Consider the following 17461-nt stretch of genomic DNA (forward strand, 5'->3'; position numbering starts at 1 on the left):
CGTCTGACAACGAGGTTTAAGGCAACGAGGTGGTTCAAATTGACCTTATTCAAGCCAAACCCGCCACCAAAGCCAACAGACTTACTGTCTTAACGCGCACTGCGCTGCTCCTTACGCGCACGCGCGCACACACACACACAGACACAGACACACACACACACACACATACACATACACACACACACACACACGGACCAAAGAGCCAAAGCTCAACCCCCGCAAGCACAAATAGGTGAGTACACACACACACACACACACACACACACACACACACACACACACACACACACACACACACACACACACACACACACACACACACACACACACACACACACACAAGAGTGCTGGGTAGACGAGACACCACGAACATAGCTCTCTTCCTGTCTATTTGACCAAGAGTTAGCAGCCTGACCAAGAGTTAACCTGACCAAGAGTTAGCAGTAACGTACACCAACCCTCGTGCTGTCAGCCGACTCTCAAAGGGGGGGGGGGGAGGGGGGGCAGCAACAGCCCTACAGCTGCATTCATCTTAATACAGCACGAATTCATAAACCGAAACTGACAGAATAGGTCAAGCGATTCATCTCCTTAGCGTCAAGATCCATCTCCCAGATCTGTCTTCTTGTTTCAGTTTATCGTAATCCGGTAAACCTCTGTGGGTTCCGGTAAACTCCTGTGGGACCCGGCACACTCATGTGGAGCCTCGGTAAACTCCAGTGGGCCCGGTAAACTCCTGTGGGACCCGGTAAACTCCTGTGGTACCCGGTAAACTCCTGTGGTACCCGGTAAACTCCTGTGGGGCTGGTAAATTCATGTGGGGCCCCAGTAAACTCCTGTACACTCCAAGGCACATTGTTTGATCACCCCCACCCCCCTCCGCTGTTGGTAGAGACAGAGACACAGACACACACAGGACCACCGGTCACCTACACCGGTGTTAACGTACAAAGGTGCTCAATATAACGCTCGTAGCGTAACACGAGCAAGGTCATTGACGCAGGATGCTAAGGTAAACCTTTCACAACTTACCTTAAAGTTTACCTTGAGATGTGACTGGCGATCACACACACACTCTCCCCATGGCCGGGGTCTCTTGCCAGCTGGGGGAGCTGGTCGGCCGAGCGGACAGCACGCTGGACTTGTGATCCTGTGGTCCCGGGTTCGATCCCGGGCGCCGGCGAAAAACAATGGGCAGAGTTTCTTTCACCCTATGCCCCTGTTACCTAGTAGTAAAATAGGTACCTGGGTGTTAGTCAGCTGTCACGGGCTGCTTCCTGGGGGTGGAGGCCTGGTCGAGGACCGGGCCGCGGGGACACTAAAAAGCCCCGAAATCATCTCAAGATAACCTCAAGAAGAGAAGCTCTTCTACTACTACTACTCCCGCTGGTTGACGGTCTGATCAACGAGACTGTTGTTGGTGGTAGCAGCAGCAGCAGGCCATTAATCCACTTTCCCTCCTTGAACACGGAGGTCTTGTCGTGAGGCAACAGTGGTTAGCTATGGACCATTTAGCTGTATACACCAGTGGTTTAAATGGTTGCAATGGATGTATATATATATATACGAGTCACCTTCAAGCAGCAACAGTCTGACCGATCCAGGTATCACCAGACGGGCCTTGCCTCCGGCCGGGCTTATGGGGAAATAGATGAATTCTCTGAAAGCCGGCTACAGGTAAAGTCGCGTACCTGAGTTTACCTGTAGTAAGTAAACTCACATATCTGAGTTTACATGTAGTCAGTAAACTCGCATACACGAGTTTACCTGTAGTCGGTAAACTCGCGTACACGAGTTTACCTGTAGTCATACCTGCATACTCATAGATATGTATCTATGTAATTTATGTATCACTGTAAAATATGTAGATATCTTGATATCATTTAAGCCATATAAACAAAAACAATGTGGTTATATATATATATATATATATATATATATATATATATATATATATATATATATATATTATAACCAAACACAATATCAACACAAATTGCACCGTTCAATCTTGCAGGTGCAATGCGAAGGGATCTAGTGTGGCATAGCTAGAGCACGGTGCAATGCGGTATACTAATAAGAAATGCTGCTGCTGGTCCAACAGGGAGGGTATGATGGTCATTATAAACCCCTGTTGGTTTCCTCTAGCACGCCTCTCGTGACGTCAATCTCGCGTTCCCTGTGACAGGTCGTTACTAGAGCAGGTGGGAGCCCCACCTAGAAGAGAATAGTGATGAGCGGCTTGCCACCTGCGGCACGTATGCCCTCCAGCGGCGGCCGCCCTCGTCATTACTCGTGGCTTCCTCTAGCGCCGCTGCTAACTAGAAATGGCGCAAATGTAGCACCTGTGTCGCTCTCTCTCGCAGGTGTGTGTGTGTGTGTGTGTGTGTGTGTGTGTGTGTGTGTGTGTGTGTGTGTGTGTGTGTGTGTGTGTGTGTGTGTGTGAGTGTGTGTGTAAATACTTACCTGTTTGTACCTGCAGGATCGAGCATTGACTCTTGGATCCCGCCTTTCGAGCCAACGGTTGTTTACAGCAATGACTCCTGTCCCATTTCCCTATCATACTTGGTTTTAAAATTATGAATAGTATTTGCTTCCACAACCTGGTCCTGAAGTGCATTCCATTTTCCCACTACTCTCACGCTAAAAGAAAACTTCCTAACATCCCTGTGACTCATCTGAGTTTCCAGCTTCCAGCCATGACCCCTCGTTCTGTTACTATTCCGTGTGAACATTTCATCTATTTCCACTGTCAATCCACCTGAGTATTTTGTATGTTCCTAACATATCTTCCCTCTCCCTTCTTTTTCCCTTATTTTTTCCATATAGAAGGTGGGGGATTCCATGATGGCGCGGCATACTCTTAAGACTGGCCTCACGTAGGCAGTGTAAAGCGCCCTAAAAGCCTCCTCACTTAGGTTTCTGAATGATGTTCTAACTTTTGCCAGTGTAGAGTACGCTGCTGTCGTTATCCTAATTATATGTGCCTCAGGAGTTAGATTAGGTGTTACGTCCACCCCCAGGTCTCGCGTCGTCACAGGTGGGCTGTTCCCCTTCATTGTGTACTGTCCATTTGGTCTCCTATCACCTAGTCCCATTTCCATAACTTTACATTTGCTCGTGTTGAACTCCAGTAGCCATAACACCCATCGTCATCACCACCACCACCAAGTGTTCTCTCCACAAGAGCAGCACCTGGCGGCCCTCACCCAGTGGATGTTCACGTTATTGATGACTAAAAACATTCGTTGTGTGGCTATAATGTTCACCTCCAGTAGCCCTCTTCCCTTCTACCTGTGCTGAGGCTTCCCTTCTACCTGTGCTGATGCTTCCCTTCTACCTGTGCTGATGCTTCCCTTCTACCTGTGCTGATGCTTCCCTTCTACCTGTGCTGATGCTTCCCTTCTACCTGTGCTGATGCTTCCCTTCTATCTGTGCTGAGGCTTCCCTTCTACCTGTGCTGATGCTTCCCTTCTACCTGTGCTGATGCTTCCCTTCTACCTGTGCTGATGCTTCCCTTCTACCTGTGCTGATGCTTCCCTTCTACCTGTGCTGAGGCTTCCCTTCTACCTGTGCTGAGGCTTCCCTTCTACCTGTGCTGATGCTTCCCTTCTACCTGTGCTGATGCTTCCCTTCTACCTGTGCTGATGCTTCCCTTCTACCTGTGCTGATGCTTCCCTTCTACCTGTGCTGATGCTTCCCTTCTACCTGTGCTGAGGCTTCTCTTCTACCTGTGCTGAGGCTTCCCTTCTACCTGTGCTGATGCTTCCCTTCTACCTGTGCTAATGCTTCCCTTCTACCTGTGCTGAGGCTGATCCTGTGGCCCTCTACCCCTCAGCTACCTATGCTGATGCTGCCATGCAGCGGACCGTTGCCTGGTGGATAGCGCGCAGGACTCGTAATTCTGTGGCGCGGGTTCGATTCCCGCACGAGGCAGAAACAAATGGGCAAAGTTTTTTTCACCCTGAATGCCCCTGTTACCTAGCAGTAAATAGGTACCTGGGAGTTAGTCAGCTGTCACGGGCTGCTTCCTGGGGGTGGAGGCCTGGTCGAGGACCGGGCCGCGGGGACACTAAAGCCCCGAAATCATCTCAAGATAACCTCAAGGACCATTAAACACAACCCATTCTCCCCCAGTTTATATCTCACTAATGAGTGCAGAATGACATTTGTCGTGTGGAGAGAGAGGCAGAAAACATTGCATTTAAGCAACAGATGGTATTTATAATGCTCTTAAGATCGTAGCTCAGTTGATTAAGGCAGCGTCTGGGATGCTCTCGGACGCAGGTTCGAATCCTCGTCGCGACCCTTGTGGATTTGTGGTAAAGTTTCTCCCGAGCGACAAGACACGGCGAAGTGTGAGAGAGCTACTCCTTCAAGGAAACACAAGCAAGGTGGTGCTCAACAGGTAACTGGCTGTTATAAGTCGTAATTAAGAAAGCTGCATGACAAATGACCAGCCCCCCCCCCCCCACACACACACCTGGGGTATATATATAGAAGGTACCGTGAAGGGAAGCTCCACAAGTCCCACCCCTTGGCCCCTTCTCTCACCTCTCCCCCCCCCCCATAGCTTACCTGCCAGGTAATATAAATACTAGCTTGTGGCGTGTACCCAGATACGGGCTATTCATGCCCGTGCCACCTCTTGGGTGGCTTAATCTTTATCAATCGTGTACCCAGAGTTTACGGGCTATTCATGCCCGTGCCACATCTTGGGTGGCTTACATCTTGATCAATCAATCGTGTACCCAGCACGGGAGACATCTCCCGTCACGCAGGGTACAGTCGCACCTCCACAGATCTCCAGTATCAGCTCTTGATACCGGTAATGGCTCAAAAGGGCCACCACTTACGGGCTATTCATGCCCGTGCCACCTTTTAGGTGGCTTAATCTTCATCAATAATCTTGAAAATATTTCAGATATTGAGATAACTTTAGCTGCCAGCAGAGGCTGCAGAAGTCGGGTTAACTGCCCAACCACTTGTAATCGTCTATTTGGGTCCATGTTGGCCTAAGGGTCTAACAACCGCGAAGAATTATTACCGTCACTACTGCCTAGTCCACCGACCAGCCGGTATAAGCATTAGTTCAATGCATATTATACATATATGCTTATATGTATAAGCATATAAGTTCAAGCCTAAAGTGAACTTAGTTTACAATGCACTGAGTAAACCTAGCTTCTTTATGGATGTATACATCTCTTTATTTTCTTCTTCGAGGCTATGGGTCCCTACAATTGCACCAGAGGTGGTACATATGTTATATATATATATATATATATATATATATATATATATATATATATATATATATATATATATGTCGTACCTAGTAGCCAGAACTCACTTCTCAGCCTACTATTCAAGGCCCGATTTGCCTAATAAGCCAAGTTTTCCTGAATTAATATATTTACTATAATTTTTTTCTTATGAAATGATAAAGCAACCCTTTTCTCTATGTATGAGGTCAATTTTTTTTTATTGGAGTTAAAATTAACGTAGATATATGACCGAACCTAACCAACCCTACCTAACCTAACCTAACCTAAATTTATAGGTAAGGTTAGGTTAGGTAGCCAAAAAAGCTAGGTTAGGTTAGGTTAGGTAGGTTAGGTAGACGAAAAAACATTAATTCATGAAAACTTGGCTTATTAGGCAAATCGAGCCTTGAATAGTAGGCTGAGAAGTGCGATCTGGCTATTAGGTACGACATATATATATATATATATATATATATATATATATATATATATATATATATATATATATATATATATATATATATATATATATATATATATATATATATGTCGTACCTAGTAGCCAGAACGCACTTCTCAGCCTACTATGCAAGGCCCGATTTGCCTAATAAGCCAAGTTTTCCTGAATTAATATATTTTCTCAAATTTGTTTCTTATGAAATGATAAAGCTACCCATTTCATTATGTATGAGGTCAATTTTTTTTTATTGGAGTTAAAATTAACGTAGATATATGACCGAATCTAACCAACCCTACCTAACCTAACCTATCTTTATAGGTTAGGTTAGGTTAGGTAGCCGAAAAAGTTAGGTTAGGTTAGGTATGTTAGGTAGTCGAAAAAACATTAATTCATGAAAACTTGGCTTATTAGGCAAATCGGGCCTTGCATAGTAGGCTGAGAAGTGCGTTCTGGCTACTAGGTACGATATATATATATATATATATATATATATATATATATATATATATATATATATATATATATATATATAGTTTGTGAGGGTACCACTGGTGCCAATGTGGGGACCCATAGCCTCGGAGAAGAAAATAAAAAGTATTCAGAGGAGACCTTGTGGTTTCTCACTGAACACTAATATTATCTTCTCCTACCACCTATATATATATATATATATATATATATATATATGTCGTACCTAGTAGCCAGAACGCACTTCTCGGCCTACTATGCAAGGCCCGATTTGCCTAATAAGCCAAGTTTTCCTGAATTAATATATTTTCTCTAATTTTTTTCTTATGAAATGATAAAGCTACCCATTTCATTATGTATGAGGTCAATTTTTTTTTATTGGAGTTAAAATTAACGTAGATATATGACCGAACCTAACCAACCCTACCTAACCTAACCTAACCTATCTTTATAGGTTAGGTTAGGTTAGGTAGCCGAAAAAGTTAGGTTAGGTTTGGTTAGGTAGGTTAGGTAGTCGAAAAACAGTTAATTCATGAAAACTTGGCTTATTAGGCAAATCGGGCCTTGCATAATAGGCCGAGAAGTGCGTTCTGGCTACTAGGTACGATATATATATATATATATATATATATATATATATATATATATATATATATATATATATATATATATATATATATATATATATATATATATACGCACCCCACCGGGGAGTAAATACAGTGTCGCGATAGAAAAATTTTCCTGCATGAATATCTGCGACGCGGCCGCGCGCTGGCCCATGCGGTAAGGGGCATGCTTGACCCCCGCATGCGGCCACCCAGTACACGGCCACCATCATGCTCCACGCTCCATCACCTCCGCATGCGGCCACCCAGTACACACCGTCTTGAGGCTACTTGCTTAACCTCTGCCCTCTGATCTTAGCAGCAAATAATACAACCACTTGTTGATGCTGCAACCTGTCTATGTTGCTTACTCCATTTGCATTCATCTGTCGAGAGCTGCATCTTAGCAACCCCGGTCATCGTCCCCTTTAAGGGCTAGTTGCTGACAGGTTGAGTGAGACTTGGGGTTACGAGGACCAACTGCCTTACAGATCAGGGGCCAGATTCATGAAAGCACTTACGCAAGTACTTACGAACCTGTACATCTTTTCTCAATCTTTGGCGGCTTTGTTTACAGTTATCAAACAGTTAATGAGCTCCGAAGCACCAGGAGGCTGTTTATAACAATAACAACAGTTGAATGGGAAGTTTTCATGCTTGTAAACTGTTTAATAAATGTAACCAACGCCGTCAAAGATTGAGGAAAGATGTACACGTTCGTAAGTGCTAGCGTAAGTGTTTTCGTGAATCTGGCCCCAGGTAGGGCTGGCCATAGAACAAGCCGAGTTAACAGGAACAACTCTTGAAATCATCAACAGGTATCTTACCTGGATCTCATCAGGCGAGGGGTCTTTGCGAGTTCTACTACCCTGAGCCTGGCCCCATGATAACTTGGTCCAACAGGCTGTTGCTTGGAGCGGCCTGCAGGCCGACATATCCACTACAGCCCGGTTGGTCTGTAACGTCACTGTTATATCAGAGTTGAGATTTCATGCCCTTTCTTCCAGTTCATCCACTTTGTTTGACATTCCATCAGCATTTGTGTACCAGATTTTTTTAAGGTTCTACGTTGATATTCTGTTCTCTACGTGGGAGCTAGCTCCCAGCCTGTATGGGGTGGGGCATTGGGTAGGTTCAGGTGAACACCAGGAAAGGGTGGGGTTGGGGTGGGTGGGGGGGGGGGAATAATGGTTGGAAGAGAGAGCCTAGGAGTAGAGGGCAGTGAGGTAGTGGTGGTTAGTGGGGTAGTTGTAAAGGATGGGGGAAGGGAGAGAAGGCTTGTTGGATAGGTACATGAAGACATGCTATGGAATAGGAAATAGTGGGGGTGGAGAGAGAGAGAGAGAGAGAGAGAGAGAGAGAGAGAGAGAGAGAGAGAGAGAGAGAGAGAGAGAGAGAGAGAGAGAGAGAGAGAGAGAGAGAGAGAGAAAGAAAGAAAGAGTTATGCTGGAGTGTGGGAAAAACGGAATGGGTGGAACAGAACGCAGTGTTGGAAGGTTGTCAGGTTTGGGCGGGAGAAAGGAAGTGGGCGTGAGACCTGGGGGGGGGGTGGGTTGGGGGGGCGGGGGTTGTTAATTACTAGTTGTCAACGCTGTTTACTGGTTTTGCAAGTGTATGCCTTCCTGGCAGTTTTAGTGGTGTCCTGTGAACCGCCTGCCTGCCTACTCCTGCCAATACTGTCGCCGACTCGTTACTACTGAGGCTGAAGTGATGTTCCCCTCACCCACGCTCTCCCCTCCCCTTGCGCCTCCTCTTCTCCGTTCCTCCACACCTCCAGTTTCTCTCCCTCTGACCTCCGTGTGTGTGTGTGTGTGTGTGTGTGTGTGTGTGTGTGTGTGTGTGTGTGTGTGTGTGTGTGTGTGTGTGTGTGTGTTTGTGTGTGTGTGTGTGTGTGTGTATTCACCTAGTTGTGTTTGCGGGGGTTGAGCTTTGCTCTTTCGGCCCGCCTCTCAACTGTCTGTCAACTGTTTACTAACTACTTTTTTTTCCACACCACACACACACACCCCAGGAAGCAGCCCGTGACAGCTGACTAACTCCCAGGTACCCATTTACTGCTAACAGGGGGCATTCAGGGTGAAAGAAACTTTGCCCATTTGTTTCTGCCTCGTTCGGGAATCGAACCCGCGCCACAGAATTACGAGTCCTGCGCGCTATCCACCAGGCTACGAGGCCCCTTGGCACACAAAAAAACACACACACTGTGTGTGCGTGTGCGTGCGAGTGTGCGTGCGATCACAACTCTCACCAGACAAACGGGATGCACAAGAACAGTACACACACACACACACACACACACACACACACACACACACACACACACTATAGAGATATGTAGTGATGATGTGGTGATGAAGGGTAGTGTCTTCTTGACCACTCATGATGAGAGATGATGAGGAACTCCCCCCCCCCCCACCAACCCCCCCTCCCCCTGTCTATCCCTCCTCCCTCACCCCTCACAGCCCCACTGACGCTGCCCAACCAACACCCAAGTAATTACAAACTTTGGGATAAACATAAACACCATCTTCCTCTAAATTCAAAGCGACCAAAAAAACACCTAATTTCGAGAACATTTTAAGAGTGTCAGTGAGTGAGTGAGTGAGTGAGTGAGTGAGTGAGTGAGTGAGTGAGTGAGTGAGTGAGTGAGTGAGTGAGTGAGTGTGTCTCATTCTAGTTGCATATCTTCTTCAGCCAGAGCGACTCGCGAGTCACTAAAGCATTCAGATTTCTTGTGTATGAGACAGAGAGAGAGAGAGAGAGAGAGAGAGAGAGAGAGAGAGAGAGAGAGAGAGAGAGAGAGAGAGAGAGAGAGAGAGAGAGAGAGAGAGAGAGAGAGACAGAGACAGAGAGAGACAGAGAGAGACAGAGAGAGACAGAGAGAGACAGAGAGAGAGAGAGAGAGAGAGAGAGAGAGAGAGAGAGAGAGAGAGAGAGAGAGAGAGAGAGAGAGAGAGAGAGAGAGAGAGAGAGAGAGAGACAGAGAGACAGAGAGACAGAGAGAGAGACAGAGATAGCGAGCGTGTGGGTTGACAACCACACGCCCACTTCCCACGCCCCGTAATGATCACAGACTAACTACACCTCCACCCGCGATAATACCAACAAGCGCGGGCCCATAATACTACTGAGTACAACAACTACACACAGGAGACAATGAGAGAAAACTCCATCAAATCCTGAAGGGGGGAGGAGAGAGAGAGAGATTTTCTTCAATGACAACGGAAATACCTCCGTTGCTTTGTCTGTAAACAAAAGTTGCCCTTGTTTGGCCGTTGAGTCAGAGTCAACAGCGACTCAGCATATCTCTGTGTGAAGGATAAACATTGCAAAATGGCCATTCCAGATCCTCAGGGGGGGGGGGAAGGGAGGGGGGGGCGCCGGCCCACTCCCTGCCCCCTTCTCTACTCTATCAGGAGCATTCTTGCTACTTTCTTCCTTGTGGGCGGTGGTGGATTACGAGAACCTTCAAAATCCAATCAAAAAGGAAATAATTCACTAGTATTCTACTGTGCAAATCAAATACTGAAAATACTCAAGTATTTTCAAGTAAGTAAATACTCAAGTTGGGCCGTGTGTGGAGGCGGGGGGGCCCGCTGCCAGCAACAGCCTGATGGACCAAGTTATCAAGCCGGCCTCCATGTCGGGTTTGGGCAGTTGAACAACTCGCAGAATCCACTCGAGGTATATTCCAGGTAAATCCACGTCATTCCATCTGGCTGGGGGGTAAGCGGTCTTGCCAGCGGTGCTCTAGGTCTGTCAACGATGGTCCCTTGATACGGTACGTACCTTGGTACCAATGCGGGTTTTCTTCCTATTGGGGAGTGTTGTACATGCTGCTATGGCGGTGTGTCCACTCACAGGATGAGTGGCGCTGCCCAATACTGTCACTTTGGTGGTGTGTCCACTCACAGGATGAGTGGCGCTGCCCAATACTTTCACTATGGCGGTGTGTCCACTCACAGGATGAGTGGCGCTGACCAATACTGTCACTATGGCGGTGTGTCCACTCACAGGATGAGTGGCGCTGCCCAATACTGTCACTTTGGTGGTGTGTCCACTCACAGGATGAGTGACGCTGCCCAATACTGTCACTATGGCGGTGTGTCCACTCACAGGATGAGTGGCGCTGCCCAATACTGTCACTATGGCGGTGTGTTCACTCACAGGATGAGTGGCGCTGCCCAATACTGTCACTTTGGTGGTGTGTCCACTCACAGGATGAGTGGCGCTGCCCAATACTGTCACTATGGTGGTGTGTCCACTCACAGGATGAGTGGCGCTGCCCAATACTGTCACTATGGCGGTGTGTCCACTCACAGGATGAGTGGCGCTGCCCAGTACTGTCACTATGGCGGTGTGTCCACTCACAGGATGAGTGGCGCTGCCCAATACTGTCACTATGGCGGTGTGTCCACTCACAGGATGAGTGGCGCTGCCCAATACTGTCACTATGGCGGTGTGTCCACTCACAGGATGAGCGGCGCTGCCCAATACTGTCACTATGGCGGTGTGTCCACTCACAGGATGAGTGGCGCTGCCCAATACTGTCACTATGGCGGTGTGTCCACTCACAGGATGAGTGGCGCTGCCCAATACTGTCACTATGGCGGTGTGTCCACTCACAGGATGAGCGGCGCTGCCCAATACTGTCACTATGGCGGTGTGTCCACTCACAGGATGAGTGGCGCTGCCCAATACTGTCACTATGGCGGTGTGTCCACTCACGCCTCTGATCAGGTCTGTGATCAGAGACTTAAAATGATCAGATCAGAAATGAAGTCATCTGTGATCAGAAATTAAGACATCTCTGATCAGAAATTAAGACATCAGATGCCTTTGAGCAGACATCTTTTTCAGCGGGGAAGACAAACTGCCATTTTACAATTATTTGCGTTTAGATAATTTTTTGCTGTAACACTAGTAATGGAATTGTCTTTCCTGTAATTTCTTGTTTCGGCTTTCACGCGTTTGGCAAAATCAGACTCTACGAACATGGTAAATATGGGTTGATTTCCATATCCACGACAAGCACCTCAAAGTAGTAATATATATATATATATATATATATATATATATATATATATATATATATATATATATATATATATATATATATAGGGGGGTACCACCTCTGGTGCAATTATAGGGACCCACAGCCTCAGAGAAGGGAACACAGAGCATTCAGGAAAAACTTGCCATTTAACTCTGAATACGTAAGAGTGTTCGCTTCTCTACCACACACACACACACACATATATATATATATATATATATATATATATATATATATATATATATATATATATATATATATATATATATATATATATATATATATATATGACAATGTCAGACCACGGAGGAAAAATGAAACAGGAAATTTCCTTAAGTACTTTCGTATATTAAATACATCTTCAGAAGGTCTATGACCTTCTGAAGATGTATTTAATATACGAAAGTACTTAAGGAAATTTCCTGTTTCATTTTTCCTCCGTGGTCTGACATTGTCACATTCTTAATCACGTGTTTATTTTCGTGATATACACACACACACACACACACATATATATATAACACAGGAGCCTCGGATAACACTAGGCTGACTATAGTGTATCTATATTATATAACGTCATATCTAGGTCTACGTAATATCTAACATAATTAACCTCGTCCCATTCTAAGCGTTTAAAGTAGGGCGTGGGGGGGGGGGGGGGGGTTCTGAGCGCATGCGTACAATAAGTTTCTTTTAGAGTATTATTATTATTTTTATTTGTTCCGGAGACGGCAATGTAATCTACTTGTGGAACGGAACAGCAAGAACACAACAAAGTAACAAAAACATTGACTTTAGCTACCTCCTGAATTTTGTGAATTCCTCCTCCACTTTGCTAAGGAGTAACTCACAATCAAGGTCGACCTCTCACACTCACGACCTCCCGTGTTACATAGGAGGACGACCTCTTATTGGTCGAGTATGAGTTCCAGGTAACTGGAACTGGCGCCGCTACTGGCCGGCACAAAGTAGATAAACCGTGATTGGCCATACAGGCTTTAAGAGCTCTGTCGCTATTGGTCAAGAACAATGCAAGAAAGCAGGAGCAGCAGACTGGTTAAGCTGTTTACCGCCGAAAGGTCATTGGTTTAAATTATCAAGCCAAGGAAAAATGTCTTCGGTCGATATCAGTGCCACACGGCCCAGCTTTGCCACTACGCCCAGTCCGCAAGTGGAATGCACTGCAAGAAGTCGTGGAAGCCACCTCCAGGCTGGTCCGCAAGAGGAATGCACTACAAGAAGTCGTGGAAGCCACCTCCAAGCTGGTCCACAAGAGGAATGCACTACAAGAAGTCGTGGAAGCCACCTCCAAGCTGGTCCACAAGAGGAATGCACTACAAGAAGTCGTGGAAGCCACCTCCAAGCTGGTCCACAAGAGGAATGCACTACAAGAAGTCGTGGAAGCCACCTCCAGGCTGGTCCACAAGAGGAATGCACTACAAGAAGCCGTGGAAGCCACCTCCAGGCCCACCCACACAGCTGTTAATGAACCCACACAGCTGAGGAGATATCAATATTTAAGGGAGATGGTGTCAGTACCACCTTAAGAAGGAAGCCTCTCAGCACTAGCTGAGCCCGACACAGTCTTTGCCTGAGCTGCTTGCTGATGCGTTGACCTGTCACCTGAATCTACAACACACTATAACCACTCCTTAAGCTACAACCACGCCACTAGCTACAATCATGCGATGAGGTACAACCACGCCAACGACAGTTCATACGAATGAAACTTCGACATTTAACACGCCTTTTCCTATTTCGAAACTGTCTTAAACTGTTTAATATTTAGGACAGCGTGTTCCGGAATGCCTGGTGTGTGCGTGTGTGTGTGTGTGTGTGTGTGTGTGTGTGTGTGTGTGTGTGTGTGTGTGTGTGTGTGTGTGTGTGTGTGTGTGTGGAGGGTCTTAACTGGACTCTACCTGGAGTGGGTTCTAGGGGTCTAAACTGTGAGAAAGTGGAGATGTTCCCAGAGAAGCTGTTGGGGTTTAGTATTCACCACCTCCTCTCTGTCGTGAATAATAACAATCACAGGGGCAATCCACTGGCAATTGCTTCCCAGCGTTAATTAAATAGTCCATACCTGCCTGGGGTTGACGATCTTGCCGATGTAAATCTTCTTGAAGCCCACGGAGCTCGGAGCGCCATTGGAGAGTGTCTCAATGGATTGATCATTGGAGAGGTCTTCTTCTCCTCCTCTTCCTCCCAGATGCTGCTTGGAGGCGTCTTCCCCCTGCACACATGACTTGCCCCCCAACACCACCACCACCTTCTCCTCCCCAATCCCTTCCTTCACATCAGCATCGTCTGTTCCGTTTTCTTTCGATGAAGCTGTTTCGGCACGGTCTCCCATTTTCTGTGGTGGCATTGACATCTGCTTTTCGGGGTACTTTCGCCCAGGCCTTCAACCCAATTCATAAACATTTTTGGCTTGGATTGGGTTTTTTTAAGTCATTTTAACATCACTGATTCTTGACGACACTGGTGAACACATGGCTTTACTTATGGCCCGAGAGAGGGAGTGTTTCGGGCCGAAGGAGAGTGAACAGGTAATCACTGACGATGACAGCACTCTACACCTGCCGCCCGCACACCTGCCGCCCACACACCTGCCGCCCACACACCTGCACAGGTGCCCCAACAGAGTCGTAAACACTTGACCTCACTTGACACCACGGCCGCGCGCCCAGAAACACCGAGTCACTGAAAAGTTGCAATTGTTCATTGTGCTGCTCAACACCTTCCGTTCCCTCACGCGCGCGGGGACACACACACACACACACACGCACTCACACACACACACACACACACACACACACACACACACACACACACACACACACACACACACACACACACACACACACGACTCCGTAAACACACCGAGAGCAGCACTGCCAGCAAGGAGAGCGGGCTCCCTCCGAGTACTCGTGTGAAAGAGAGGAAGGAAGTAAGGTGTATGTGCGTGCGTCTGAAACTCCACTGATACACCCCGCGACGGAGTGGTGGTGAAGGAGGACTTGTGGTGGTGGTGGTGGTGGAGCACGTAAGTGGGTGGTGGTGGTGGTGGTGGTCTCGACAGTCACTAGTGGTGGTGGTGGGGTGCGTGGTGCTGGCGCTAGTGATGGCTGCCTGGCCCACTGTGTGTGTGTGTTTACAAGACGAGGGAGGGACACAACCTCCCGCCAGAGAGCCGGCTGGGGGGGACAGGCAGAGAGCGAGAGCGAGAGAGAGAGAGAGAGAGAGAGAGAGAGAGACAGAGACAGACAGACAGAGACAGAGAGATTTGAAAGAGGAGGAAGAGAACCAACCCGAGAGTAAGAGAAGAAAGAGAGCGAGAGAAGGAGCAGGCAAAAAGAGAGAAAAACCTGTGACGAAGAAGAGACAAGAGAAGGAACGGGGAAGAACGCGAAGAACCCATTTTAGAATTCTGAATTCTGCAGAGGTAAAGTCATGAGATAAATTGGAGTCCAATTACAATACACAAAAAATAGGAAGGAAACTGTGTGAGAAGGCTGCCTTAATACACACATCTGCCAACACCAGCCACAGAAGAACATGTAAATGGATTTACCACTCAAAATCGCACAGGAAAGATGGATAAGATGAGAGAGAGAGAGAGAGAGAGAGAGAGAGAGAGAGAGAGAGAGAGAGAGAGAGAGAGAGAGAGAGAGAGAGAGAGAGAGAGAGAGAGAGAGAGAGAGACAGACAGAGAGAGAGAGACAGACAGAGAGAGAGAGAGACAGACAGAGAGAGAGACAGAGAGAGAGAGGAAGAGAGAGAGAGACCGAGAGACAGAGAGAGCAAGAGAGTCAGTAGGGAGTGAGAGAGGAGGTTCAAGGGAGGGAGAGATAAGGAAGAAGGCAACAGAGACAAAGGAGGAGGAGGAGAGAAAGAAGCAAAAGTGGGAAAAGGGGAAAGGGAAGCAGGAGAGGGGCAAAAGAGGAAATAACGAGGAAGGGAGGAGGACGAGCTAGGGGAAGTGTATGTTCAAGCAATAACGCCTGCATGGGGTGCTTGCGTGCGCGCACAAGCGCATGCTCACTCTTCAATTTATAAACAATAACCCCCCCCCTCAACCCCTCGCAAGCCTCTCAATATATAATACGTGTGTGGGGTTCAGTACACAATACTGTGCATGCATACGTCAGCATACAGCACTGTGCATGCGCACTAAGACACACAAAACTGTGCATGCACGCTAAGATTGTGCTTGCACACTACAACACAGACACACACACACACATACACACACACACACACACACACACACACACACACACACACACACACACACACACACACACACAACCACTATCAGGCACGCACAGTTTGAGGAGGTGTCGATGTTGTGCATAATAATACATCAGCATGTTTGTGGTGCTCCACTGCGCTTTCTCAAACGTTGCTGTTGCACCCGGAAATACAACCGCTGCTGCTGTTGCTGCTGCTGCTGTTGCTGCTGTTGCTGCTGCTGCTGCTCCTCCTTCACCTGCTGTTCCTCCTACTGCTGTTCCTCCTCCTACTGCTGCTGCTGCTCCTTCACCTGCTGTTCCTCCTCCTACAGCTGCTGCTGCTCCTACAGCTGCTGTTCCTCCTCCTACAGCTGCTGTTACTCCTCTTTCAGCTGCTGTTCCTCCTCCTACAACTGCTGCTGCTCCTACAGCTGCTGTTCCTCCTCCTACAGCTGCTGTTACTCCTCCTTCAGCTGCTGTTCCTCCTCCTACAGCTGCTGGTGCTCCTACAGCTGCTGTTCCTCCTCCTACAGCTGCTGTTACTCCTCCTTCAGCTGCTGTTCCTCCTTCCCCTTCAGCTACTGCTCCTCCTCCTCCTCCTACAGCTGCTGTTCCTCCTCCTACAGCTGCTGTTCCTCCTCCTACAGCTGCTGCTGCTCCTCCTACAGCTGCTGCTGCTCCTCCTACAGCTGCTGTTACTTCTCCCCCTTCAGCTGCTGCTGTTCCTCCTCCTACAGCTGCTGCTGCTCCTGTACTCTCCTCCTGCCCAGCCTGCTGCTCCTGTTGATGCTGACTGTTCCTTTCTTGCAGCTGTCTTCCCTCCCTTCCCAACCCCTACCCCTCTTGCTGTCTGCTGCTGCTGTCTGCTACTGCTGCTGCTGCTGCTGCCGCTGCTGCTGCCCTCCAATCATGACGGAGGTTCCTTGCCACTTATTGTTGCTGTCTTCTGACGCTACCTGCTGTCTCTCTCTCTCTCTCTCTCTCTCTCTCTCTCTCTCTCTCTCTCTCTCTCTCTCTCTCTCTCTCTCTCGTGTGCCTTGGGAATTAGACAGCCGTTCCCTCCTTCCTGTCGACGGAGTAGTTTCAGACGCCCCCCCCCCTTGTCCATCTCCGTTCCTCACTGCCCTCTAGATGGTGCTGGTTGCAATGTTGCACGAGATGGTGCCACCATCATGCCACCACCAAGCTAATGACCATCTTCCGAGTCATTAAGATATGCTGCAAGCACCCGGGAAACAGTCATAAAGGAACGATGCAAGAAGCATACAAGATATCACAGCTTATCGGCGAGTGTGTTCAAGAAAACCGACGCGTTGAAGAGCTGACCCGACTGTTGTTGCAAGAAGCAATTGAGCACTTTTGTTCCTAAT

The 17461-nt window shown here is 47.6% G+C and overlaps 1 protein-coding gene across 13 annotated transcripts in view; it reads right to left on the reverse strand.

The window, feature by feature from the left end:
• Positions 1–17461, reverse strand: part of LOC123765697 (forkhead box protein P1) — a 634146-nt gene that overhangs the window by 399803 nt on the left and 216882 nt on the right. For 4 of the 13 annotated variants that reach the window (XM_069337169.1, XM_069337170.1, XM_069337168.1 and 1 more), the window contains exon 1: positions 13940–14991. The exons of 6 other annotated variants lie outside the window; for them this stretch is intronic. In XM_069337169.1, the coding sequence (XP_069193270.1) occupies positions 13940–14230 (291 nt within the window). In that variant the 5' untranslated portion in view covers positions 14231–14991. Of the gene's footprint in view, positions 1–13939; positions 14993–17461 lie in introns of those variants that run through there. 3 more of the 13 variants (XM_069337165.1, XM_069337166.1, XM_069337164.1) reach the window with 2 other exon arrangements.

The sequence above is a fragment of the Procambarus clarkii genome, chromosome 37 (genome assembly GCF_040958095.1).
Source record: "Procambarus clarkii isolate CNS0578487 chromosome 37, FALCON_Pclarkii_2.0, whole genome shotgun sequence".
Taxonomy (NCBI): Eukaryota; Metazoa; Arthropoda; class Malacostraca; order Decapoda; family Cambaridae; genus Procambarus; species Procambarus clarkii.